The 25161-nt window shown below is 42.4% G+C and overlaps 1 protein-coding gene across 5 annotated transcripts; it reads right to left on the reverse strand.

Moving 5' to 3' along the window:
* Nucleotides 1-1056: 1056 nt before the first annotated feature.
* Nucleotides 1057-25012, reverse strand: LOC107389739 (bromodomain-containing protein 4). 5 transcript variants are annotated; one of them, XM_070550069.1, is made up of 22 exons: nucleotides 24886-25012; nucleotides 22568-22692; nucleotides 15774-16014; nucleotides 13774-13866; nucleotides 10809-10946; nucleotides 9761-9893; nucleotides 8488-9035; nucleotides 8035-8406; nucleotides 7725-7853; nucleotides 6351-6572; nucleotides 5989-6212; nucleotides 5813-5913; nucleotides 5468-5713; nucleotides 5195-5290; nucleotides 4721-5113; nucleotides 3949-4542; nucleotides 3537-3643; nucleotides 2384-2504; nucleotides 1970-2103; nucleotides 1699-1889; nucleotides 1232-1475; nucleotides 1057-1142 (listed from the first exon to the last, which is right to left on the reverse strand). In XM_070550069.1, exons 3-22 carry the CDS (start codon nucleotides 15900-15902, stop codon nucleotides 1074-1076), a joined length of 4284 nt encoding a protein of 1427 aa, XP_070406170.1. In that variant the 5' UTR covers nucleotides 15903-16014; nucleotides 22568-22692; nucleotides 24886-25012; the 3' UTR covers nucleotides 1057-1073. The 5 variants fall into 5 exon arrangements, with proteins under 5 accessions (XP_070406170.1, XP_015821540.2, XP_070406167.1 ...); XM_015966054.3 differs by having other exon boundaries at nucleotides 3543-3643; nucleotides 5195-5293; XM_070550066.1 differs by having other exon boundaries at nucleotides 5195-5293.
* Nucleotides 25013-25161: the final 149 nt, after the last annotated feature.

The following is a 25161-nucleotide window of genomic DNA, read 5'->3' on the forward strand; positions in this document are numbered from 1 at the left end:
ACGAACTTTCAGCACTCAATAGATTGGTTTTGGCATAGAGTAGAGGGGAGGGGGTGAAAGAAAAACAACAAAACAGAAAATGTGCGAGAGAATAAGACGGACAAAACAATCCTCTCAATAGAATCATAAAAAAGTTTTTTTCTTTACATTAAAGTCTAAAAAAAAAAAAAAAATTAAAACCATAGCTCAAAAATGAACACAGATGTGAGCTTTGCTCCCCACAATCAAAATCCCTCCCCGTTGTCTTTTTCATGACTTTTTGTCGTATATAATATATATATTTTTTATTTTCACGCTTCTATTTATATATATGTATAATTTGTAAGTTGTGATCATTAGATTACAGGCCAGAGCTCTAAGGCAAGGGACACAATCTGATCTTGGAAACGGGATCGTTCCTTCTCCGCTGCCTTTGAATCCTGAATGTTCCAGTGGCCTCCACCTCTTCCATTTAGGACTGCACACAAAGGGGGGCAGAGAGAGAGAGAGAGAGAGAGAGAGAGAGAGAGAGAGAGAGAGAGAGAGAGAGAGAGAGAGAGAGAGAGAGAGAGAGAAGAGAAGAGAGAGAGAGAAAGAGAGAGAGAGAGAAAGAGAGATGGAGAGAGCGATGTTGTTTCGCTCTCGTTGCGTTCTGAGAAAAACTCAGATGACTTTAAATAATGAAAAGATTCTGAAAGAGAAAAATTGTTCATTTGTTCACTTTTTTATTACATCCCAATGAAAAGGCTGATTTAACTTGATGTGTCTAACTAAATCCTGATCTGCACGGATTTTAATTCCTCTCTTTTCAAAGGCGTGCCTTTTTTGTCTCGAGAGATCAGAGACCAACGCTTCAGGAACATTTTATCTGAGGCTGGAGGGAAAGAAGGTTGCCTGATTCAATCCTTTCTCATTCACATGACACAAGCCAGCTGTTTCCGCTGAGAGAAAGGAACGGTTATGGTTAAGTCTGTGTGAAGTGGGTGTGTGAGCAGCATCCGTGTGTGTGTGTCAGAGCTCCAGTTTATGCAATCTGTCACTTTGTTTATGTGTGATCATAGGTCCTTCTCTCTCCTGCTGCCATCGTTCTCCACTCAGAACAGATTCTCCTCAAAAATCGCCATCAGGTCACTCTGGAAATTGATGTCAATAGTGTCAGCCATCTGCAGAAAAAATATTCATAATGAGAAGAGTTAGTGGCTGACCCAACAGATCAGAAACCGGCATTTTTCCCTAGCAGTTCAGGTCATACCGCCTCTCTCCTCCGCCTCTCCTGCTCGCGGCGACGCGCCATCTCCCTCTGCTGGTCGAGTGCATTCTGTGCAGCTGAGGTGGGTGGAGGTGGAGCCTGTTGCTGTGCGGGTGGGGGCTGTGGGGAGTGAGTGGGTAGCGTTGAGGCTGGAGGCGTGGGAGCAAGTGGCAACGGTTGCTCCTGACGACGACGAGCATCCTCTTGTGCTCGACGAGCCTGTTCCATCGTGCTGTCGTCGTCACGGCTACAAACAAACAAACAGTCAGTGAGCATTGTGATGGTTGTTAATGCTCCTCCTTCTTAAGAAATAGACCAATCATAACAAAGTCAATGTTCATCATTATTAGAGGCTTAAGTTTGTTCTTGCTTTGTTCCACGAGTGATTCTCTAATCATCTTAATGACTAAGATGTTGCCGTTACGTGACGACGTTCCCGTACAGAACCCGTCTACAACACTCCCACTCACCGTAATTTTTCCTGCTCTCTCCTGGCTTGCTCCGCCTGAGCTTTGGCCTTTCTCTCCCTTGCCTCCTTCTCCCTTGCAGCACGTTTGAACAGCTCGAAGCTACCGCTGGAAGAGCGCGCCGCTGAGGCTGATGTCGACTGGGACCCATGAACCAGGCTGGCCCAAGGACCCACAGGCTTTTTTTTCACATCCTGGAAAGAAAAAAAAATTATGAGCTGAAAATTAGAAAAGAGAAGATGACATTCATTTTTCACATCAAACAAGAACACACCTGTGTTTTCTTGGGTGCAATAGGGGTTTCGGGTTCTTGCTTGATTTTCATGTCCTGTTGGGAGCAAGGTTGCGCTGGGGAGCCTGGGAGACGAGGAATGGGGCGACAACCATCCAGTGGCTTCATATCTAAACCTGACGGAGACAATTTATTATTTTTCTTTTTCAAAAGAAATCGTAGAAAATTATCTGAACAATTCACTTTTTTATGCCTAGTAAGTTGTTAGCTTAGCATGCTAACTCCAGACTATCACTGCACAGTGATGTCAGCAAAGTGTCTACGATAAATATTATAGAAATGTTTATTCTCAAACTCAGCTTCTTCAGACCATGATGAGTAAATATTCAATAAATGCAACTGATGAGCACAAACCGACCCATCAGCTCATCCAACACCCCCACAAACAACACTTACTGTGTTTGTTGTCTGGTTTAATTGTGTCTTGACAGCGTGCAGGACTGAAAGGTGATAGAGGGAGAACTGGAGACTGTGAAGACTTCTCCTCCTTAATTGCCATGAGGCTGGACCTCTGTTCCTACAGAAAAACACAACAATGCCTTTAAAAATAATGCACTTTTTATCCTTGGACTGTTCATACTCATTTTTTATCCATATACCCAACCATTACAACACGTATGAGCGTGTGTGTAAAATGTGGAGAACAAAATGTCTTACTTTTAAAACTTGAAACAAAGATTAAAGACCTGAAAGTCATGTGACCATTTGGATGTTTATGCGTCAGGTTTGAAGCTGACAACTCTGGAAATCTGGTTGTTGTTGTTGCTGCTTTTTATACAGGGTATCTGCAGGTTTAAGGGAGCCAAATTTAAGACTGTTTAAGACCTTTTTTAAGGCCACTTTAACCAAATTTAAGCTATTTTAAAAATTAAATTTAAGCTATAATATCCAGCTATTGCCTGGAACCGGTGCTAACCATGCCGTGAACGTGGGATTAACCATCCAGTTACCATTAAACTTGCACTTCCCCATGGCGCAAGCTCCCACTAGCTTAACCAGCTAATGTGCTCATCTAAAAATAGCCCCCTTTCACATCCAACTGAATGTGTACGGTTCCGCTTACGCCAACATCATACACAAAAAATGCTGAACACTAACTAGAAATTCACAAAAATTTCTATAGAAATAAAATAATCTTGTTTATTGGGTCTTTGGTAATTTAAGACCTTTGGAAACTGGATTTAAGGATTATTTGTCATTTTTACGGATTTTCAAGGCCTTAAATTTGGAAAGCAAATTTAAGACTTTTTAAGGACCCGCGGATACCCTGTTATAGATTTAACAAAAGAAATTGGAAAAAATAGTTGTAACAGACTGCCATCAACAAAATATCTAAAAAGAAAAAAATCTAATTTAAAAATGTTTCTTTCTAATGTGTTTTGTGAAGTGAATCCATTGAGTTTGGGAGTCTTTGGTCCATGACCTTTCCAGGCATTAAAGCTGCCCGTCTAACAAAATAAAACATTCTGAAACCTGAAAACGATAGGCGCTGGGTTAAAGCTGAGAGTAGAAAACAAACAGAAGGCTACTGCCAGCAATCACTGCGTACACTCACTAGCTTCTTTGTCTGCGAGGGTGACTGATGTCCCATCGTGTGGAACTGTGGCATCGGAGGAGACTGCATCGTCAGAGGAGACGAACTTTCATGCAATGAGCCTAAAAAAATCAGAACATATTACAAATGCACAAAAATCTATTTAGCTCTGTTAATGGCAAGTTCTGGCAAAATTTTTTGTTAAAGTAAAAAAAATTCACTGAACCCAAACTGTTAGAGCACTATTAATAATTGTGCTTATAAAACAATAAGGCTACTTGGTTTTAGTGCCTTTCCACTACCCCCCTTTAAGTTATTGCTATGAAACAAGAGCACTTACACAAGTCTGATGTGTATAAAAAATATCTGATGAGATGCATTTGAACAAGTTCCCAAATAAAGCGTGAATAAATCTGTACCGACTCACCTGTGGGTAAGAACGGTTCTGCTTTGCTTCGTGGAGATGGCTGCGGTTGGTGTAGCTGCGGCTTCTGCTGCAGGACCGCCCCCTTCTGTTGCAGCGACGCCGATGTGTTTGAATGGGGGAACGATTGCGGCATGTGGCCAGGGATGTGTCTCTGAGTCAGTGCGGGGGTGTTTGTCGTCATCCCCTGGGTGTGCATTGATGGCACCAGCTGGGGGGCGACCTGCCCAGGTGAGTGGGTGGGCAGCGACAGAGGCAGCGTAGTGGGCCGTGGCTGAAGAGACTGCAGGAGGGAGTGGACCTGACTGAGTGGCGGGGTTTCAGAATTGTTGGATGTAGGCTCTTCGTCATCCTCTAGCAGGGCCTGGGGAGGTTGAGCTGAGAGGGTACCAAGGATGCCGTGAGATGGTGGTGAAGGGACGCGAGGGCGCGGGACGGGCTGGGGAAGGTTGAGGGGAAGTGTGGGTTGGAGCTGTGCTGAGGAAGACGGCGGTAGGTGGGGGAGTGAGGTTGGAGGCGGCTGTGGATGTTTGGGTGGAAGCGGTGCAGCACGGTTGCTTGGTCTTGATGGTTGTTGGGGGAGAGCAATGTGGACTGCTGCAAAAAGGAAAAAAACTTAGATCACAAGGACTTTTGTTTACTTTTGAAGCTAAAGGTCAGACAGCACTGTTCTGTTTCACCAGCTGGTTTAAAACCAATAACAAAGACACCGTTTAAGAAGTAAAGGTCCCAAAGTTGGTGGAGCTGCTAGAAAGTACTCTTTTAGTTGACGTACCTGGGGAAGGCATGATGGGAAGCTGGTTTAGGAAAGGGTGCGTGTCAGTTGGTGTCTGATTGGTGGGCATGTTTGAGTTGAGCAGGCCGGAGGACACCAGAGCACCAGCAGTCGTCATGGGAGCACTGGACTCTGCGTTTGACTGCATCAACTGAGAGTTCATGAAGTTCGCCAGAGGATCAAATCCTGAAGTCATTAACTGAGACGAGTCCAGAGAGGGGACAGAGGCAGGGACAGAAGGTGGAGGGGGGACAAACGGTGCTTTAGACTGGACCAACTGAGGAAGGGTTGGAGGGGCAGAAGTGACTGGGGCCACTCCAGTACTGAGGGGCTGGTTGTGCAGTCTTTTCGTGTCCTTGTTGCCGGAGATCTTCTTCTGTTTGGGAACCAGCCCTGTAAACAAAGGACAGCAGAGGTCAATGATGTGACTGAACACACAACGACCATAGCTGCTAGTTAGGGTGTGGGCATTACCACTATCAGAGTCTTCACTATCAGAGGAGTCACTGCTGTCTGAAGATGAGGATCCTGTCCTCATCTTCGTCACAGTTGTTGTTTCCAAAGACTTTTCTGCTGCAAAAACAAAACCCATTAAGCTTCTAATCCAATGATGAATTATTCTAATTTCCATGACACCACTCAGCCTTTTAAGGTCTCATTATGTTCCTTTACAGCTTGTCTCAACATGTCAACAGTAGGAGTACAAAAGGATACGCTGACTTCTACTATTCGGACCAAAAATCCCACCTGATGGTTTCTTCTTCTTCTTGAGGCAGCTGGAGACGTATTTTTCCAACTCTCTCAACGTGGAGGGCTTCAGTGTCTCAAAGTCTATCTCAATCTCATCTGGGTTTGAGTTCTTCAGTGAAGGCTCACGCGTTTGGATTATGTGCACAACCCTGCCCAGTTTGTCACCAGGCAACTTGTTTATGTCCAGGCTCAGCTGGCGCTTCTCCTCATAGGACATCGGCTTGAATTTTCCAGGACTCAAATCTGAAGAGGAAAGCATCAACAGAGTGTTTCATAAAGAACATCCAGTTTGAGGGGCAGATGGAGCAAAGTGACATGAAACGTGTTCTGGGGTGTACGTACCAACATCGTCCTCTGCTTCAAGAGAAGCTGAAGGTACAAGAGGGATGGGACCTGCCTGAAGAGGCGCAGCTGGGCGGCTGCTTTTAATTCCTTCTTTTTTACTGTTTAGGCGAAATGTTTAATTAACCCCAGTTCAAGCAAAACCAATACTCTTTTTCTTTGCCAGGTAAACTTACCTGGGTTTCTTCCTGTCCTTCTTTGCCATGACAGGATCCTTGGTGCTCTTGCTTTTTTTAGAAGTCTGAAGTATTGCAAGAGGAGACGTCTCTGCCGATTCGTCTGTCCCAGTCTTCTTCTTGTGCTTTTCTTTCTTCTTCTCCTTTTTGTCCCGCTCTTTCTTTTTGGGTTTGCTGGCCTGAGGCTGGGAGAGTGCCGCCAGCTGTTCATGTACAGCTTTAAGCTAGAAAAAAAAAATCACACACAAACGAAGTCTTAAAAAATCATCATCTCTCAAATCTCTGCACTGATTAGAGCATTCAGTTACGTCTTTCATGCATGGCCCGCCCACCCACTAACTGTGATGGAGAAACCTTCTAACCTGTTCCTGTAACTCGGCCAATCGCTGTTTCCTATCCTGCTCAGAGTCTGCTCTCGAAGACTCGGACTCAGAAGAACTAGAGCTGTCATCTTCTGAAACAACAGGCGGGGGCGGGGCTTGCCGAGCGGAGGGTGCAGAGAGGAGGACCGATGACAGTGTGGGAACAGGAGTGGGCTCCTCTGGATCGTCGGGCATTTTGGCAAAACGCATCTCAAATACATCCTGTTGAGATGTGAAGGACATCAGGACAAACAGATCTCGACAAAGAGTTAACTGTGCACCAACTACCAAATGTTACATTAAAATTGGGTGATATGTAAAAAATTTTCCAATGAATATTTATCAGTCCAATAAAAGAGGATGGGTGATATAATCACACATGCGAGGTCTAGACTTCTTGTGGGCCCAACTAGCCTAGAAATGTAGACCAACCACTGCAGCAGCAAAGGACTTTGCTCTGCAGGTCGGTCGCCACATTCCATTGTGGCCTCAGCAGGTCCACCACTGGCCTGAGCAGTTTTGTGTCTTGCCAGTCACAGTGCTCTACATTTGTTGGTCGAGCTTAGCACCGGAGCCGCAACAGACAAAAACGACAAAGATGTCGTCGGCTCGGAAAACGAAGCTCATTTGAAACGGTTTTGGTATCCACTTAGAAATGATTTAGACTTGAGGTTTTCTTTTAGACACGAGCAGGAGGATACTTGGGTCATTTATTTAGAAAAAGGATGAATTAGATTTTTTTCCTACGGTGTATGGCTGACTGCCCTGTTGACTGACATCCATAGAGGTGAGTGCATCCCGTTGTTTGCTGCTCTAATTGGTCCTAGCACTGTCCAATTGTGTGCAGAGACAGTTTGAAAGACAACAGTAGATTCCACCCAAAGGCTGGGGGTTTTCAATGGCTTCTGTCGCGCCCCTCGGTGATGTCATCAGCAAGCGCAACCGGTTAGCCAGTAGTAAATAATTCTATATCATAGGCCAAAATCGGTTATACTTGTACCGTTTACACCGCATTGCTAGGGGGCAGGACATCTGAACTACTGGTCAATAGATGAAACTTCGCCTCAGCAGGGAAGGAGGAGAGGTTTGGATCAGATGTCAATTAAGAGATTGAAGCTAATGAGGATGCTTACAGAGGTTATGATGAGAATGTGGTAAGCGGCAGCATGACCACTTTCACAAAAAAAAAAAAAAAAAACCACCAGGAGTAAAAAGGGCGTGGTTCATCGCAGATGGTGCATAAATTCGCCTAAACTTAAAGTACATAAATGATTGGTCCAGATCAGTTTACTTTCTCATTAGTGAAACCCTGCTTGGATGTTCCCATTCAAGTTCTTGGTTACATCAGCTTTCCTTTGTGTCAGCTGTGTTTACCTGTAATTTATGTGCCATGGAAACAACGTCGTGGTCCGGTGGATTGTATTTGTAACAGTTTGAGAACATCAACCTGATGTCTGCTGCAAATTCTTGAGCATCTCTGTACTGTCTGTTGTCCAGCTTTTTCTAAACAAGACAAATCATTTGGAGTGATCAAAATCTTATTGGTGTAAAGTTGAAACTCATCCAAGTTGCAATAATAAAAACAAGAAGTGGTAAAACTTAATCCAACAACCTGATATATTGCTCCCATCATTAATGAAGATGTATTGATAAAAGCCTGGAATGATCCATTACTTGAAATTACCTTGATGGTGCCGAGGTCCATGGGGTGCTTGATGATGTCATGGTAGTCATGTAGGCCAAGAGTTTCTGTATCGACAGGTTTGTAAAAAGGCCAGGCATACGCCACGTGTTTCTTTGAAAACATCTCTCTAACAAGGCGTGAGCAAAAACGTAACTGTTCCTGACGTTTAGATGCTACAGTCGCTCCCGTCTCCAATCCTCCAACCAGATGATGCTGAGAGTCTGGCTGTAAGGAGTCTTTTTTGGGCTGTTTCAATGGGCGACTGCTGTCTCGACGAGGCCGAGTTACTTCAGATACAGGAGGCGATTCGCTTAGCTGATCACTTGCTGTGGGGGTTGTGGTATCGGCTTTCCTCTTCTGGCTCTTCTTTTGCTGTTGGGACACAACAGATTTAAGGTCAGAAATTGGAGAACTGAAAGTCTTTTATTCCAATGAATGCAGAAATCTCCTTACCTTGATGAGCGCTGGGGAGCTCTGCAGCATGGGGGCAGGGTGGAGGCCCGGGTGTGTCACGGGTGGAGGAGGAACAGATGTCATGCCCTGGGCAAGAACATCAGGGGTAGGGAGGGGGAACGAGGGTCCCAGATGTGATGCATGGTTGGTGGGTGTAGGAGGTACGCGTGGGGGCTGAGTCTGGATCAGAGACTGGATCAGAGGTTGAACCATGGGTTGGACCATGGTTTGAACCATGGGCTGGACCATGGGTTGGACCATGGGCTGAACCATGGGTTGGACCATGGGCTGGACCATGGGTTGAACCATGGGCTGGACCATGGGTTGGACCATGGGCTGGACCATGGGTTGGACCATGGGCTGGACCATGGTTTGAACCATGGGTTGAACCATGGGCTGAGTTAGAGGTTGGATCAAAGGCTGGGTTAAGGGCTGGGCTGGTGTGTTACGAGCCTGTGGAGTGGTTGATGGGGATGAAAAGCCTCTTGTGTGAGGGGTAGTTGAAGGAGATGATGAGTCTTGTCCAGAATCTGACATAGAGATCAGAGCTGGAAGGGAAGACACAAAGTTAGGCACCAAATGTGCACACAAAGGAAACAACAAAAGTATGCCAAGCCCTTGCTTATTATTAGGGACGCATCAATGCTACAAACTTCCTACCCGGGTATAAGTACTTACAGCTGGGAATTACTGATATGGAGTACTAAAAATGCTATAGACCCAACTCACTATTTGGTATGGGTTCTGTAAAACTGAAAAAAAAAATGCTTAAAATAACAAAAACAAAAAACAAGCAATAACTTTCCTAGAAGCAGAGTGAGCAACCCCTTTTGCCAGTGAGGTAGCAGCTTGTAAACAGAATATGTTAGCTAATTTCTGCTCTACAAACAAGTTATATTGTTTCTTTGAATAAAAAAAAAGAAACTGTAATATAGAACTGAATAAAAAAATCTCCCTACGTGGAACACCTGCATCTCTTTAACACACAAATGCCACCGCCCACCACAACAGCTTTTGGTACCAACTGCATGAAGCTTTAAATAGAACTTTTATACAGCTGCTTAGCAAAAAAAAACCTCACACAAACTTGTGTATTTACAAACTCCGTGATTAAGATTGGTGATGATATGTTTACATTCTCATCTTTGCTTAAATTCTTAACAGAACATAAAGAGCCAAGTCTACCATCATGGCAAAACATTTAAAATACAACAGACACTTGTTTCACCAAATGTGATGTCAGAATCTCTGTTACGTAAAAAAGAAACCATACCCGGCTCCCTTCTGCTTCCACGACGGCCCTTGGTAACCACCGCTATCTCTATCTCTTCTTGTGGCATCTCGGTGATCTTCTGGAGAAAAAGCTTTTCCAAGGCTTCGGCCATCAGGACTATATCATCCCCCGACTAAACAAACAAGAACAGAGTCGTGATTATTTAAAAAAATTTTTGAAAATAGACAGATCTTTAAAAATAAACAAATAAATAAAATAAAAAGTTTTCATTTCTTCAAAATTATTTGGAAGCAAAGTGAAGATAGACAGCAATTTTTACAGTCAGACCCATTAATTCCCTCTGGAAGTACCGCAGAGCTACACCATGATAATACAGGCCAGTTAAACCCAACAAAGTGGAAGTATCTGAAAGTGAAGTCACAGAAAGGTTACATAAATGGAATATAAACTGTAGCCTTTTATAAACAGTAGCTCAGGTTTGCATTTGACAAACCTGCGGCCTCAAAATGTCCAGTCACATTTCTCAGAGCTTTCTAAGAGATTGGTTTGGAGACCTGGGAAATTTGGTAGCTGTGGCCAACAGCGCTGCAGACGGATGGAAGCCCTTCAGTGTGGACAAAATTCCTTGACAACTAGAACATCTTTCATGTACTGAGATGTCATTTCCATTCAAAAAGGAGATATTTACATGTCCAACTTTCCAGGACTATTTCATGAGAAAAGAGCTGATTATCGGTGGCTACCTAAACGAAGCGCCTCGTGATTTTTATCTTGAGAGGCGCTATAGAAAAGATCTGTTCTTCTTCTTCTAAACAAAAATGTAACTAATAAGTTTGAACAATGTGTTTGCCAACACTAAGTGAGTATAACTGGAAGTCAGCAGACTGGGAAGCTTTCAGTAGGTCTAATTTGTTTATTCTACCCTGCTGGTGGTTGAAAATGTCCCGTGTAAAGGTCACAAAAGGTGCCCCAGAGCAAATAAGCCAAATGCTGACAGAATTTTTTTGACACCATTACTGTCAAACACATTTTCAGAAACATTTCTAAGCAGATTGCAAACGCATGTACAGGTCACAAAGTGACTAACCTTGTTGTAGATGTAGCAATTTGTGAACATTGTGTTAAAGTCTTGGATACACTCCTGGGCATTCCAGTAGTAGTTGTTCTCTAGACGCTTTTTTATTGAGCCCATGTCCATTGGAGTCCTTATGATCTTATAATAGTCCTGGTGAAGAAAGACAGACCAACAACAGAATAATCGGAGTGAAGTTAAACATGTAAATGACCTATGATGTGCTGCGATTACTGGTGCTGGGTGTTGCAGTATCAGTGGGACTCTGTTTCTGTTCATCTTCATCAGACAACAGTTGCTCTCACAGGTATGTGCTGCTGAACATGAGAGTATTTGAGCAGCTTGAACTGGGTCCGTGTGTCGTGGAGGACAGATAGAAACAGCAGCAGCCACAAACTCTGACTCGAGTGTGTTACTTCACTGACATTCAATTCGTCTGGCGGTTGGTGCGCTTTCTATGTCCGCCGCGGCCGCAAACAGGTTACTGAGCTGCTGGAATCTTCATTTCTGGGCTTCAAGTTGACAAAGCGCTGAGTAAAATGCGTGTTTTCTGTTTGCCCCAGACGGAGGAGGGTAATGCTGCAGACGCCAATACTATTAGAACAGACGGTAACGAATGTAAACAGAAAAGAAGGGTACTTCGACTGACGCATTGACGCCGCAAAGTACCATGGGAATTGTAGTCTTTGCAGCAAAAAGAGCCGACGGGCCACTCTGGTTCAAGGGGAATATCGATTTTAGGCTTAATTAACTGATTTTACAAAATTTATATGAAATTGATCCAAAATCTATTACTCGTGTCTTGCATAGGGACTAGGGTTTTTAAATTTTTCTTCTATATCAGTACTTTAACAAACCGAGATAAAAAAAAATTCTGCACGTTTAATTTCAAAGGGGCCATATCATGAAAAATCCCCTTTTTAGAGCTTTTTATCATGTCATATTGTTATTTCCTGATGAAAAAGACTCCAAACCCATTTTTGGTTGAGTTCATTCATTTTCATGTCTCAGCTACAAAATCCTGTAAAGCCTTAATGGAAACTTAACATCGTCATCACGCCTTGCTCCCCTCCTGGTAGCTAGTATCTGCTCTGAAACCCGTCTCCCAGGACCAGCACAGGATATGTGGCTTATGCAACTTTTGTCACGCAGCAGGCTTGGTGGTCCAGTGGTTGGTGTGTAGTTTTGCACAGGTTCACATCCCAGCCCCATCAGTAACATTTCCTTCTTTTTTTGCTACATTTGCCAGTATTATGTTTGAACCCTTTAATTGTAAACTGTTTAACAAGAAAAAACTTATCAGTTTTTTTTTTTTTTTTACTTTATTTAGCCAGTGTGAGTCCATGTGAGGTGAGCAGAGTAAATCAACTAAAATGCTGCTTGGAAATGACAAAATTCAAAGATCTTTAGAAACCAAATATTTTTCAGAAATAATCAGTAAAACAAAAATATAAAAACATGAAATAGTAGTTTTTCAAAAAAAATATCCCAATTAAATTATTCCTAAAATCGTTCAGCCTTAATATGGAAACTATAAGTAAAATTTGAGAAAAAAAATACTAAAATGTTTTTTTATTTATTAGACCAAGCAAAAACACAGCAAACTATCAACACAAACAGAAACTATAATTAAATAAGCAGCAAGACTATGAAACAAAATTTGAACACTTCTATATATTTCACACAATGTTTCTCTTTTGTTTTCTTAGCTGTGAGAAATTCCTTTAATGCTCTATATTTTGCTGCTACTGTTTTATTTCCTGTTTGTCTGTACTCATGTTTTTTTATTTTCTGATTTAATTGTTCTGTACGGCCCTTTGATCAGCTGTCATGACTTGACTTTTAAAACTGCTGAATTGCAACTCGCTCCCACAATACTCGTGTCCAAACCGGACAGCTCCTCCACAATACATACACCAACTACTAATTAAGTTTATACTCACTTTTCAATTCCTCTGACTGACTTTAGCACACCTTCAATTTACAAATACATCAAATTTTTCAATCTTTTCTTTATTTTTATGCTCTTTTATACTTCATTAGCTATCTGAAGCCCCCTTCAGACAGGCCATGAAAAACAGAAATGTTCCGGACTCTGTCCGTAAGACCTTTGTGTCTGAATACCAACATCCGGATAACGTTTTCCGTAACTAAACCGGACGAAGCCCCTAGTAACAGGTCCGGACTTGTTACGGACAAGGTGGCTGCTTCAGACTGGTGAGGTCGAGTTCCGGGCAGAGAGGAGAGGGAGGAGGAGGGGGCCAGGGGACGCTGTGCGCACCTAGATAGCTCGCTCCTGTAGCATGCGGCGAACCATGGCAGCTCGCCTCCTACGGTACTGTCTAGACGCGCGACGGAGCGCTTCACACCGCTTCAGTGATTCCTTTAACCATTGAGCTTCATCATCCAGGTCTCTTATGCATCTTCGTGTGTGCAGAATTATGTTTAACATAAGTCAGATCCCCCCAAAGGACAAGTTCCGGTACAAAAGTGGTGTGTCTGAAAACACAGTTCCGGTTAAAAGCCGGATTGAATTGTCCACACATATTCCAGAATGTCTATCTGAAAAGGTTTTTAGTTGCAGGATCCACTGTTTTATCTTAGCCTGCCCACCCCTGCAAGATTTGCAGGTTTGATACACAACCTTTGTCTTGCATTAAAGTAAAATTATTTATGCAAGTTTATTCTAGATTTCTAAATAAATATTAACAAATGATTTTCATTATTTTAGTTAATTGCTATATTTATATTTATGTGATGAATTTTAACTAAAGGCCAAGAAGATAATTTGTTGTTGTAGAAGAATAAAATGAAGTTACGGACCAAATTTTGGATTGTGGAATTAAGTTTATGGTGATATGTTATTGAATGTGATGTTTGCATATAAAATGAGTTTGACATTTGTGATTGTGTAAACAACATGCTGTCAACTAAATCATTTGAATATACAAGAATGTGAAAGCAAAAACAAGTGACTCACAGGCAAATTGAGTTTGACTGCATCTACAGGAGCCTGGAAGGGCCATGCAAACTGGTGTTTCCATAACGTCTTCAACACCACTTTAAGCAGGTACTGAAAAAGAACAAATATACAAATAACTCCATCAATCCAGAGACAATACTGAGTTAAAATATTAATTGGAGAACTCCTGAAGAAAACTTAAAAGGGCTCTGCCAACTGATGCACACGTTTACCCCAAGAAAAGCTGCAGAACCTTGGAGAAAGTCTTAGCCAACTATTGCAATGCATTTAGAGGAACTTCTGTTTGTTAGCAGCTTTAAGGGAACACGAACACGCCCCGCTGTAGAGGTAGAATGTCTTATTTTAAACATGTGTGCTTCCTATAAGCCACGCCTACTTTTAGATGATCTTCAAAGTATGGCTTCAAGGTGTAGCTATGAACACAGACATATAAACGTAGATGTCCCATGAACTGGCGCCACCTATTGGAGCTGCCGTAGTGGCTGGCCACCATCTTAGATGGGTCTCCCTTCGCCCCCAGTGCATTAATTTATACTGAGGAAGGTGCTCACACAACTAAAAAACATATTGTATCAAGCTGTTTCACAAAATCAGACACATTTTATGGCACGATAAATAAAATATAAATATAATTTAACTACAGGGTTTCCCCCAGAAAATGAGTTAAGCCTGTGTCGCACGCTCCGTCCCGCAGCGCTCCTCCATGACAGCGGGGTGGGGGGGGTTTGCACACGTTCCGCTGCTGTTTCTCACCACATCAGCTGATGGAGGCCCTAGTTTCATTGCGCTGTTCGTGTCAGCGGACATGGTAGGGCCAGGGGGCGGGGTGGGGCATGACGCTCAGCCTGGCGGGTGACCAAGCAAAGCCTGGCGGGCCAACAGGCTTATAAAGCCATGGAGAAAACCCTGAACTAAATAAACAAAAACAAAATGCCATCAGGTAGGCTAGAAAAGTCAATAGTAATCCCGAGTGATCTGTTTTCAATAGTACGCTAGTTGTTGCAACCGTAGGCTGCACAAAAACGAGCATAATTGCCCACTCTGCATTGAATTTGGAGAGTGAGGAGACCCATCTAATATGGCGGTGACGCTGTTACTCTCTCCAGCGCACAATGGGGCATCTACATATTCATGTCCATGGTTATGAACACCAGTACCAATTTTTGAAGGAAACCATCAGTCCATAAGGCTGATATAAAGGTTTTGACCCTTTAGCGCCCCCTACTGGTAAACCTGAACAAGAGCTAATAAACATAGCCAAGATCTCATGTTTTATGAGGACATTAAGTCTCATCATTTATTCTTGAAATATGGAGATAAAGCTTATTAGGTAACGTGTTACCTAGCAACTGTTTTTGTTGTGGGTTAGGGTTGTTGCCATGCACAATCATCCAACGATCAAGAAGATATAAAATTTCTGAGTGTGGGACATGGTTGTGGAAATTGCAACAAGAGTCAATACACAGGCCCACGGTCTCATTCCTTATAAGGATATAAAATCTTATTTCATCTTAAAACAGGATTGAGATACAGCATATTAAATCATGTGCTAGCTAGCGATTTTGCGAGTTTGTGGTTGCTTCACTCAAAAAAATATTCAACATGTTTTAGGATTTATTTAACCAGATCTTGTTTAGTGTATAGATCATGTCAGACAGTTTTGCTATAAAATGTAGGAGAAGTACATAAAAATATTGTTTGCCTTTGTAGCAAAATAGGAAGTGAGCATATCCGATAAAGTGACAAAAATTCACCCAAGGATCAAGCAGATAGAAGCGTGTGACTTCTTGTATGTTTTTAGCCAAAACGTATTTACCTTTGTTATTGTGCCACCTAGGTGTAGATTGCAAAGAAAAATAATATCACATCTCCTCCGATCTAGCTGGTCATTTTGATGTAACGTGGTGGTTCGAGCCGCATTAAGATTTACGGAAGAATAAATAACAAAGAGACTATTTCTTTCAGTGAAGAATGAACTAAAATAACAACGAGGCTACCTGTAGCTGGTTGGTTTGCCGTTTGGGTCTGGAAGGGTTCCATGTTTCTGGAGGTGGAGGGTTGAAGGGGAGCGGTGGTGTGGCCAAGGGAGGGTTCAGGCTGCTGCCTGCTTCCAGCCCGTCTCCCATCGCAGTGGTGGGTTGCAGTGACTGAGCAGACAGTTTGGGCAGATTGGACCTGGCAGGGGCAGGCTGGAGTGGGGGGACCGCCCTCAGGCCATTACACTCGTCTCGTGACCCTCTGGAAGGAAGACCACAAAAACCATCAGTTCACAAGTCTCGAAAACCTTTACAGTCAATTACGCTGTCAAGCAACTTTTAATTGAGGTTCTTATAATAATTCTCAATGAACACACTAACATTGGTTCTACTCGGCCTGGACTGGGTTGGGAGTGTTCTCACATGGGTAGCCTTGGATTTTCCCGCACGCAACCGGACGTCTTTTAGCCTTCTTCCTGACGAGGTCTGCCTGGAGCTGAACTGACTGACTGGCTGACTCAAATTGACGTCTATCATTAGAGGGAGCCTCCGATCGGCAGATATGATCAGCCTGCAGGGGCTTCCCGCACGCGAGATTCATTTTGGACGCTGTGAAGTTAACGAGCATCTGACTGAAGCTGCTTCTCTCTGTCTCAATTTTTAACTAACTAACTAACTAACTCTAACTAACTAACTAACTAACTCACACACACAGAGTGCTGCCAAACATTGCAAAAGCAAGACCACTATGACCGCTATTTTTTAAATAATGGAGACACTGCAGACTTCTCCACACACTTTTGCCCCGCCCACGTACTTGGAGATGAGCTCATGACATCACTGATATCTATTTTCACGCTAATATTGGAGACCATCCATGTGCTCAATCACGTCCGCATTCCTAAGGCAGTGTGGAACGAACGCGGCCAGGCTGGAGCAGAGCCAATGCTAGTGAGTAAGTGGCATCTGAGTTCCAGTCCCATATTTAGCTTCAGATGTCAGCGCGACAAAGAAACAAGGCAAAAGAAATACTTCAACCCTCACTTTCCTAAAGACAAACAAAAGCTAATTTTCATCTTTGGAACATTAATTGCTCAGGGAATTGGGATTTTGTCTATACTACAGATTCACTCAGCAGAGCCACAACGTCTGCGCTGATGTGTTCAAAGGAACACAGACTCCAGATCAACTCAAGCACATTTAATGTAAAACCTGATCTGAGATCCAGGGTGACTTAATCACTACAAAAATTAATGATGAATTATGATATAATCATCACTGTATGGCAAGTTTCTCTCAAGTGTGATGCTTGTTCTGATTGTGCTGATTTTACACCCTGTGGTCACTATAGGCTATGGTAAAGTGTGGTTAATCACGGATCAAGAATCAGAGAAGTGTCATGTCACCTTTAGGTTACAGAGAATGTTTCACCGCAGTTTATATTTACTTTCATGGCTTTTTTTTCTGACACTGAGCTCTGTAACAACCAAAACCCTACTATCCTCATGCATTTATATCAAATGGCATCTGTCTTGAGCCTACTTTATACTTCTCTGCTTGCGTCGGTACAGAGACACGAAGCACCATTTTGAGTAGGTGCAATGGCTCTCTGACAGACTTTCAGAAGCTGACGGAGACACGCCCAACTTTTCAAATATCCGTCGAAAGTGATGGAAACCGCAAGCTTGCGATTGGTCAGAATGCAGCTTCCTTTAAATTAATCAGCAGCACTGCCATTTCCCCCATCAAAAAACAAAAATATTTTGCAGCAGACAGGGAACAGTTTGAACTAGGGCCCAACTGATATGCTTTTTTTTATGTAGGTGAATGCAAGCCTTCCCTTCCACTGCTTTATGCTAAAACAACTAGTTACAAAATGTTTTTTCTGGCTTAGCTAACTCTGGGGAATCGAACAACACACACAAGTTAGGGACAGAAGATCCTTATAAGAATATTAAAATAATAAAAATGCAGCAATAAATAAAATGTAATACTTGTGCTTTGTAGGGATGCACCGATGGATCGGCATTTAATCGTAATCGGCCGATAGCGCCCCTATCGGTTTTGATCGGAATTTTCAAAATAGATCAAAGCAGACCGATCAGGTAGGGTTGTCACGGTAACCAGTGTAGCAGTAAACCCCGGTAAAAAAGAAAAAAAAAGTTGACAATAATAATAACCGTCTTGTTTAAAAAAAAACTATATTATCTTGGTGGGTTTACCGTGGCTGTGGTGTAGGCGCGGTGACCCTTACCAGCCACCGTATCATCTGCTGAAGTTGCAGGACCGGCGGCACATACGCGCTTTGCTGTTTACAACCAAAACTTTCTTGAAGCTAAAGCTGAAATAATGGCCAAAGGAGACAGCAGTGCTCAGGAGGACATTTTTTATCCCTCAAAGAAGACAAAGTCGGAATTACGGGCATCGTTTAGATATTTGAAGAATGCCGAGGGAGTTTATAGAAGACGGACGGCTATCCTGTTTGCAGCACGTGCAGAAAAAGTGTCTGTGAAAGGCAGCAACGCTTCAAATCTCATGACACATCTGCGTGACCATCACCCACAACTCTGCAGTCAATGCAAGGCAAGTTAACGTTAGCGTTTTAGCTAAAATGCATGATCCGTAGGGCTGTAGCGAAGCCTCGACGAAGTCGACGGCTCGATTCTAAAAATTTGTCGACGTCAGATCCGGAAGTCGACGCACCGCGCCCACTTGTTGCATCCCCAGGAGTTTGTAAATAGAGGAGGAATCTGCCTGTTCTTCCTCTAGTTCGCCCTCTTCTCCGCCTTCACTAACATCTCCGCCAAATACCGAAGACCCGGAACAACGTCCGTCCACTACTAGATTATTTTCCTGTTTTGCCCCTTCGTCTCCCGGCAACGGACAACAACTTCCGGGGTCAGATGCGCTGCTTCGTGTCTATCGCAGATGTAGAAAATCACCGGGAGCGCTTCTCCCTTCATAAAGGAGCTTCTTTCAGACATGAGGAGAGCTGTTTTGGTGGTAGCAGTCTCTCCTCCGTGCTGGTCTGTTTGCTGCTGGGTGTTTTTGGTTTATTTAAACTTGGTAACTTGAACTTAATGTTGGTAAAGCTACTGTTAGCATATTCGCTAACAGCTTCTTGCGTTGGGATAAGCTGTTACGTTTTGGTTTAGAGTTCATCTTTTTTGTGGTGTAGATCTCCCTTTTATTACATTTAGAGTGTTGTGGGTTTTCGGTTTAGTGTAAAATATCACCTGAGTTTGGTTTAACCCGTAAGACCACTCGCCTCACGCACATAAAGCCGGGCGTACACTGTGCGACTTTTTCACTCGCAGCGTTCAGCTTCAGCTCAAACTGTACGACTTCCTCGCAGGGCAGATCTCACGAGTCGTGTGCTCACACTGTACGACCCAGTTCTCGCATGCGACCTGACTGCTCACACTGTACGTCTGGTAGCAACACGTCGGCCCTAAAAATGTGCTAAAAATATCAGTTTTTACTCAACACGTCAGACTTTTTTGTCTTGCCTGTTGTCCTTCGGGAGTGCTGCAGGAGGACACACAGGGATTTATGGGGGTTGGATGAGGAAAACGAAATAAAGAGAGTAAATCTGTGTTTTGTGATCAGTTTAATTTGACATGAACACGACAAACACGCTTTCTTGACAATCTTTGTGAGTAAAAAAAAATGTGTAGAAACAAAAACGAACAGTGTGTGTTATTAGGGAAATAGCGAGCGACCGGCCGGCGTTGATGCAGGATTGCGCGCGCATGCGCCGTGAGCGGTTCTGATACTTTTTGGATCGTAGCTGCTCGCAGCGCCGCTTCAACAGTGCGATACCCTCACGAGGGACGAGCGAAATATTAAACACACCAGAAGTCCCTGCGACCTCACGACTGCTGATCGGCGGCTGGTCACGTGGTGTTAATCGCCTCTCGTAACCCCCTGTACACTACACGACCGCTCGGCGCAAAACTCGCCCCGATGTCGTGGCTTCTCGCACGAGTGGAAAATCGGCTCAAAAAAGTGAAAAAGTCGCACAGTGTACGCCCGGCTTAAGTGACCAAAACAAAGCAGCATGGAGACACTCCATCTTCTACCACCTCTCAGGCAGCAGCCTGCACTCCCAAGTTCTACACGTCACCAGAACATAACCAACCAACACAATAAACGCAGTGTTATACAAAATGGAAGGCCTGTAGTGTTTATTCTCTTACAGTAAGAATTTATCAATTTTTTTTGAGGAATTTATTTGAGGTTTTCTGGTTTTTGTTAATTGTGCAATAGAAAAATAATCATTAGATTAATTTTCTAAATAGTCATTAGAATAGTCGACTATTCGATAAAATAATCGTCAGAATAATCGTTTTAAAAATAATGGTTTACCCCCAGCCCTAATGATCCGAGGATTTGGGTTGAGGGAGAATGCACCAAGTAGCTATATAAAGCAGCCGCAGCGCCGCTACCTGCATATAAACCATGTCACGGACACTCCCATGTTTAAATGACGCTATGCCTTACGGGGCTCCCAGCGGCAGATAAGCGTTGGTCTCTCTCCGAGAATAATTATGAATTTAACAATGATTACTGCCTGATGACATTTTCCCCACATCTGCAAAGCTCACTGGAAGGACACAAACCGAGGACAATATTTTCCTGATATAGGGTTTATTACTCAAGTAAGGGTAAAAAAGTATCTGATTAGAAGGCTACTTGAGTATTGAGTATCATCTGAACTAATATTTTTAAATGATGATATCAAACAGACATAAAATAAGAAGTTATTGGCAAATACTGGTATTTTAAAGACTAAAGGGAAAAATGTAAACAAATAAACAACATAATTACAAAATAACACATTTTAGGCAAAATTTAGACACAAACTGAGGACAATATTTCCTGACATACAGGGTTTATTTAATTGTGTGAAAATGTAGCACGTTTAAAAAATATATACCGCGATAATACCGAAAACCGTGGTAATTTTGGTCACAATAACCGTGAGGTTAAATTTTCACACCGTGACAACCCTAATACAGACCATTTTAGATTAGGTAGCATTTCCTTTATTCCCAGATTATGTAGTTTGTAGCACTCATTATAATGTTGTAGAAAATTTCTGGCCAATCCACGTGATCGGTGATCAGCATTCTTTGATATCGGTATCGGTGATCGGCAACAAAAAACCTGATCAGTGCATCCCTAGTGCTTTGTAACAAAGTAACACTCTGTGGAAGTTAACTTGGTGAACTTATTCACCCTGGACAGGAAATAATTGCACATAAGAAGCATAAATAAGAATACATAAAAAAAGTTCCAAAACAATGATTTGTGTTTAAAGTTCAAAGGAGTGGAGCCCCACAACTTGAGTTCATAAAGCTGGCGCCATCTGCTGGATAGGTAGCGCAATATCGGCCGTCTTTTTGGCCGATAGCCGATACTGTTAATGACCCCAATATCGGTCGGGCCCTAGTTTGAACAACACCTCACGGAAAAAGACAGTAAATATAGAAGTTTATTTAGCCGTGACTGAAGCAGTACAAAGATACGCCGCAAACATTTAATTTATGGATGGAAATTTAGAGGTGCTGATCACAAGAAGAGGTGGAGAAGAATGAGAGACAAATTTATCAGTGTTAAATAGTCTCTAAAATACTTTTGATAATGTAAACACAGTAGTAAACACACTATCTTGGACTGGATATGTGGCTGTAATGGTCGCAGGATACCCCAGAAAAGCGCTACACCCTCTGTTGTCCTTGGGGGAATTGGTCTGCAAAACCCCCACGGTGACAGAGAAGTCTGAAGGGAAAACATCTCCTTCAATGCATGCGCACAACTCCACACTCGAGCTGATGGAGAAGTGTTAATTAGGCTTTGTTCTGATCAAATACAACAGAATACATGTTGATGCCTTAATGGCCCCTGTGTTCATCTGTGCATCAGTAAATTCAACTTTTGCCTTAAATAAACGGATGTTTTTGAAATGCATGTAAACGCGTTAAGCCTGATTCATGCTTCTCCGTCAGCTCTGCAAGGGATAGACATGCACGGATTGACGGAAGCGTTTCGCCCTCATACTTCTCCGTCTCCTGGAGAGTGTTGCAAAGCAATTCCCTGGCAGGAAAGCAGAGGGCGTAGCGCTGTTCTGTGGTATCCTGTCATGTATCGGTCCAAGATAGTGTGTTTATATTGTGTTTTTGTATATAAGAGACTTTTTAACACAGACAAATTAGTCTCATCCTCCTCCACCTCTTCATGCGCTCGCCACCTCTAAACCCACATTTCCAGTCATTTCCGTCCACAAATAAAATGGTTGCTGCGCATCTTTTCACTCCTCCAGTCACGGGGAAATTAAATGTTCATATTTTAGAGTTTTTTCGCAAGGTATTCTTCAAGCTGCTTTGTGTCTGCCGCTAGTTATCCTCGGCTCTCTTTATGTTTGTGAGGGCGCAATGGCGGCGCTGTAGACGACAGCAGCATCCTGACCAAACACAAGCTTGCGTTGTCTGTCTCGAATGACGGATGTTTAGAAAAGAGAGCTTGATACTGTCCGCCCTTGCGGAGCTCTCCAGCAGGCCCGCAAGGATGTTGCGTGTCTCCGCACTGACGCAGACGGAGAAGCATGAATCAGGCTTTAGTCTGGTTGAAGTTAATCTGGTTCTAACTGAGCTGAAGTACCCAGATAACACGATAGGAGCCAAGCTTCTGCACGTAAACAGCTCAGTCAATCTAGTACAGGTTGAACAATTCTGTCCATCACCTGTAACTTTCTTACTTTTGTCTGTGCATACACTGCTGATCCTAAGAGGACCAATCTTTAAGGAACTTACATGTTTGATGCTGTGCCGCTGTGGTCTTAATCCACTAGTGTGATCATTTCTCAGTCAGTAAGGTGGCACTTTCCTGAGGTAACACAGGAAGTTTGTCAGCGAGATGCAACAGGGATCCAAGGAAACTACAACAAAGAGGCAGAATGTGGAGTGTCCCACCTTTAAGAAAAACAACAAAGTGACAACAACATGTCAAACATAGCCCGTTTCTAAATACTTTAAGGATTGGTGTCTGGTCAAGCCATTATAAAGAGTCAAGCCTATAATGTGTGCAAATGAATTGTCCTTATAACAAAATAAACACATAAATATCTTTATGCCTTTGGACAGCTTTTGAAACTAACTTAAGTCCAATCAGTCTACAGCAGATGATCAGTATTCAGAAGTCTATAGAAAACAGGGAAAACTATCCAGTTAAAGGATGAAGGACAGATAAAAGTAATGCAATTACAAAGAAAAGCTTAAATAAAGTATTACACACTGGTGATGGGCACTGAGCTATCAGATCTCTAGGGTCTATGTTAATAAGATATTTCTCCACTGAGACCATCGATATGACAGAATTTAATCAGCCTTCAGTCAACAACCAAAAATACTCCAGTTCCAATTCTATAGTAAACATTAAAATAAGAAAATTGTTGAACAGGTAAAGATGCATTTTGTGTAGAAATAAACCAAAATCCCATTTTTATGATTAAAACATTGCCAAGACCTTTAACATGAAAAACCATCATAAATATGGTTCTATATTATGGCATTATTGTCTTGAACTTTACTTGTTAAGCAGCAGTAAAAAAAAATTGTAGGCACAGAAAAATCGTATTAGGTTTAAGACACAAAACAGATGGTTTGGAGGCCGAACACCCTTTCCACGAATCAAGAATACATTTAAGATACTATAAATTTTTGTCTGTAGTATGGATGCTTGATATGATCGGCTGCTATTGGCATTAAAATTTAATATCTGAAAATATTGGTATTGGTTTTCAGTCTTTTAATGACAACGTTTACATAACATATACATATTACACATCAGTCTCTTCAGTTCAGTCAAGTTTCTAAGATATTTTAATTTATTTGGCATAATTTGTAAGTAGAAATTTGCCCTGTGTAGTGGACGTACATTGTTCTCCCAGCATGTAGCTAAGTGTAGCTAGCCAGCTAACAAATGACTAAAACAAAAAACTGCAATCTTCCTCCAAAGCTTGCTTATCTTATCTGAAGATCTTTATAAATGTTTTTATCAACGTAACTGCAATAAACAGAAAAAGAAAAAATACATTACTGATACACACAGCTTAGGGAGATTGAGATTCAGTAGTTGTTGGGGGACAAAATAAATATGGCACTTTTCCTGTAACTAACTTAAAAAGAAGTAGTTGTTCTGTTTCACTTTTTTTTATTTAAGTATGCATGGTAGAAGAAATGTGATTTAGTAACCTAAAAACACTGTGTATTGGCTCAGTGTCGGCACAAAAGCTAATATAGAGCATCCCTAATTTGAAGTATAAATTTCATAATTAGAATAAAAGTGTGCTAAAATTATGAATACTCGAGTCCTAACTGAATTAAATAAAAACTAAAGGACCAAATAATCAGACTACTATATTATAACGTAAATAAGGTCTGACAATATTTTATGATTATCATTAACCAGTAATTTCATGTCAAAACACGTAGAAGCTGCTGTTATATAAGATGAACAATTTGGTTAAGTCGTAATATTCAAACTTGAGTTTGCTCTAAACATGTTTCTGCAACCCACATGTATGCTTCTCAATTGACAGCTTCGCACGTAAATAGCGTTACAGAATACAAATTCCACTCGACTGATATTCTCGAAGTGACTTACGCCGCGCTTCACATGAACTTCTGCGCCATTATGCGTAAACTACGTTAACGATACAGCGTAACTTATGTCACGAATACGGCCTACGGGGCTACAAACAAACAGCCTAGCAGCTAACTTACTAGCATGATACCGACCAGCAGCTAACGTGCACACTGACAGCTACAAATACTTACTGCCACTAACGTTACCCAAATACAAACACATAGAGAGGTAATATACAACACAGAGTGTGTACATAAACACCAAACAGCGCTCCAATAAATAGTAAAACAATATATATCCCGTGTGCCCGAACCGGTGAAAGGCCTGCGCACAGCTCACACTCCGCTTTCCGAAGAGCTCACTGACAGCGAGTGAAATACAGCAACAGGGGCCACTGTAAACCCTTCAGTTGAGTCCTACGCTTGTACGCGTTTGTTTAATACACCACTAACATATAAACAATGACTTATAAGGCGATTTTTACCTCGTAGAGTCGCTTGTCAACGCTCGCAGACCTTCCTCGCCCCAAATCCAGAACAAACAGTCCCGTTCTACGTCGATTACGTCAGACGCAAGGGGCAGACCAAACGTGCGTCATCCGAATGTCACCTCCGACTCCTCCTGTTCTTCCTACGGGTGCGATTATGCAATATCTGATAATTCCAGCTGGAATGAAAGCTGGTTGTAATACAGAAAAAAAAACATTTAAAACACAACTAACCAAATAAAATACTTTTCAGAGCCTGCCGACAGAAAGGCT

Source organism: Nothobranchius furzeri, chromosome 4 (genome assembly GCF_043380555.1).
Source record: "Nothobranchius furzeri strain GRZ-AD chromosome 4, NfurGRZ-RIMD1, whole genome shotgun sequence".
NCBI lineage: Eukaryota > Metazoa > Chordata > Actinopteri > Cyprinodontiformes > Nothobranchiidae > Nothobranchius > Nothobranchius furzeri.

Bases quoted from the DNA above. Each gene is read 5' to 3' on its own strand.
- LOC107389739 (XM_070550066.1), bottom strand. From the start codon at position 15,902: ATGGGAGACGGGCTGGAAGCAGGCAGCAGCCTGAACCCTCCCTTGGCC. The intron at 10,947-13,773 runs GTGAGTCACTTG...TTTCTTCACCAG, and splicing joins CAGTCAAACTCAATTTGCCT to GACTATTATAAGATCATAAG. The intron at 3,644-3,948 runs GTGAGTCGGTAC...TGATTTTTTTAG, and splicing joins AGAACCGTTCTTACCCACAG to GCTCATTGCATGAAAGTTCG.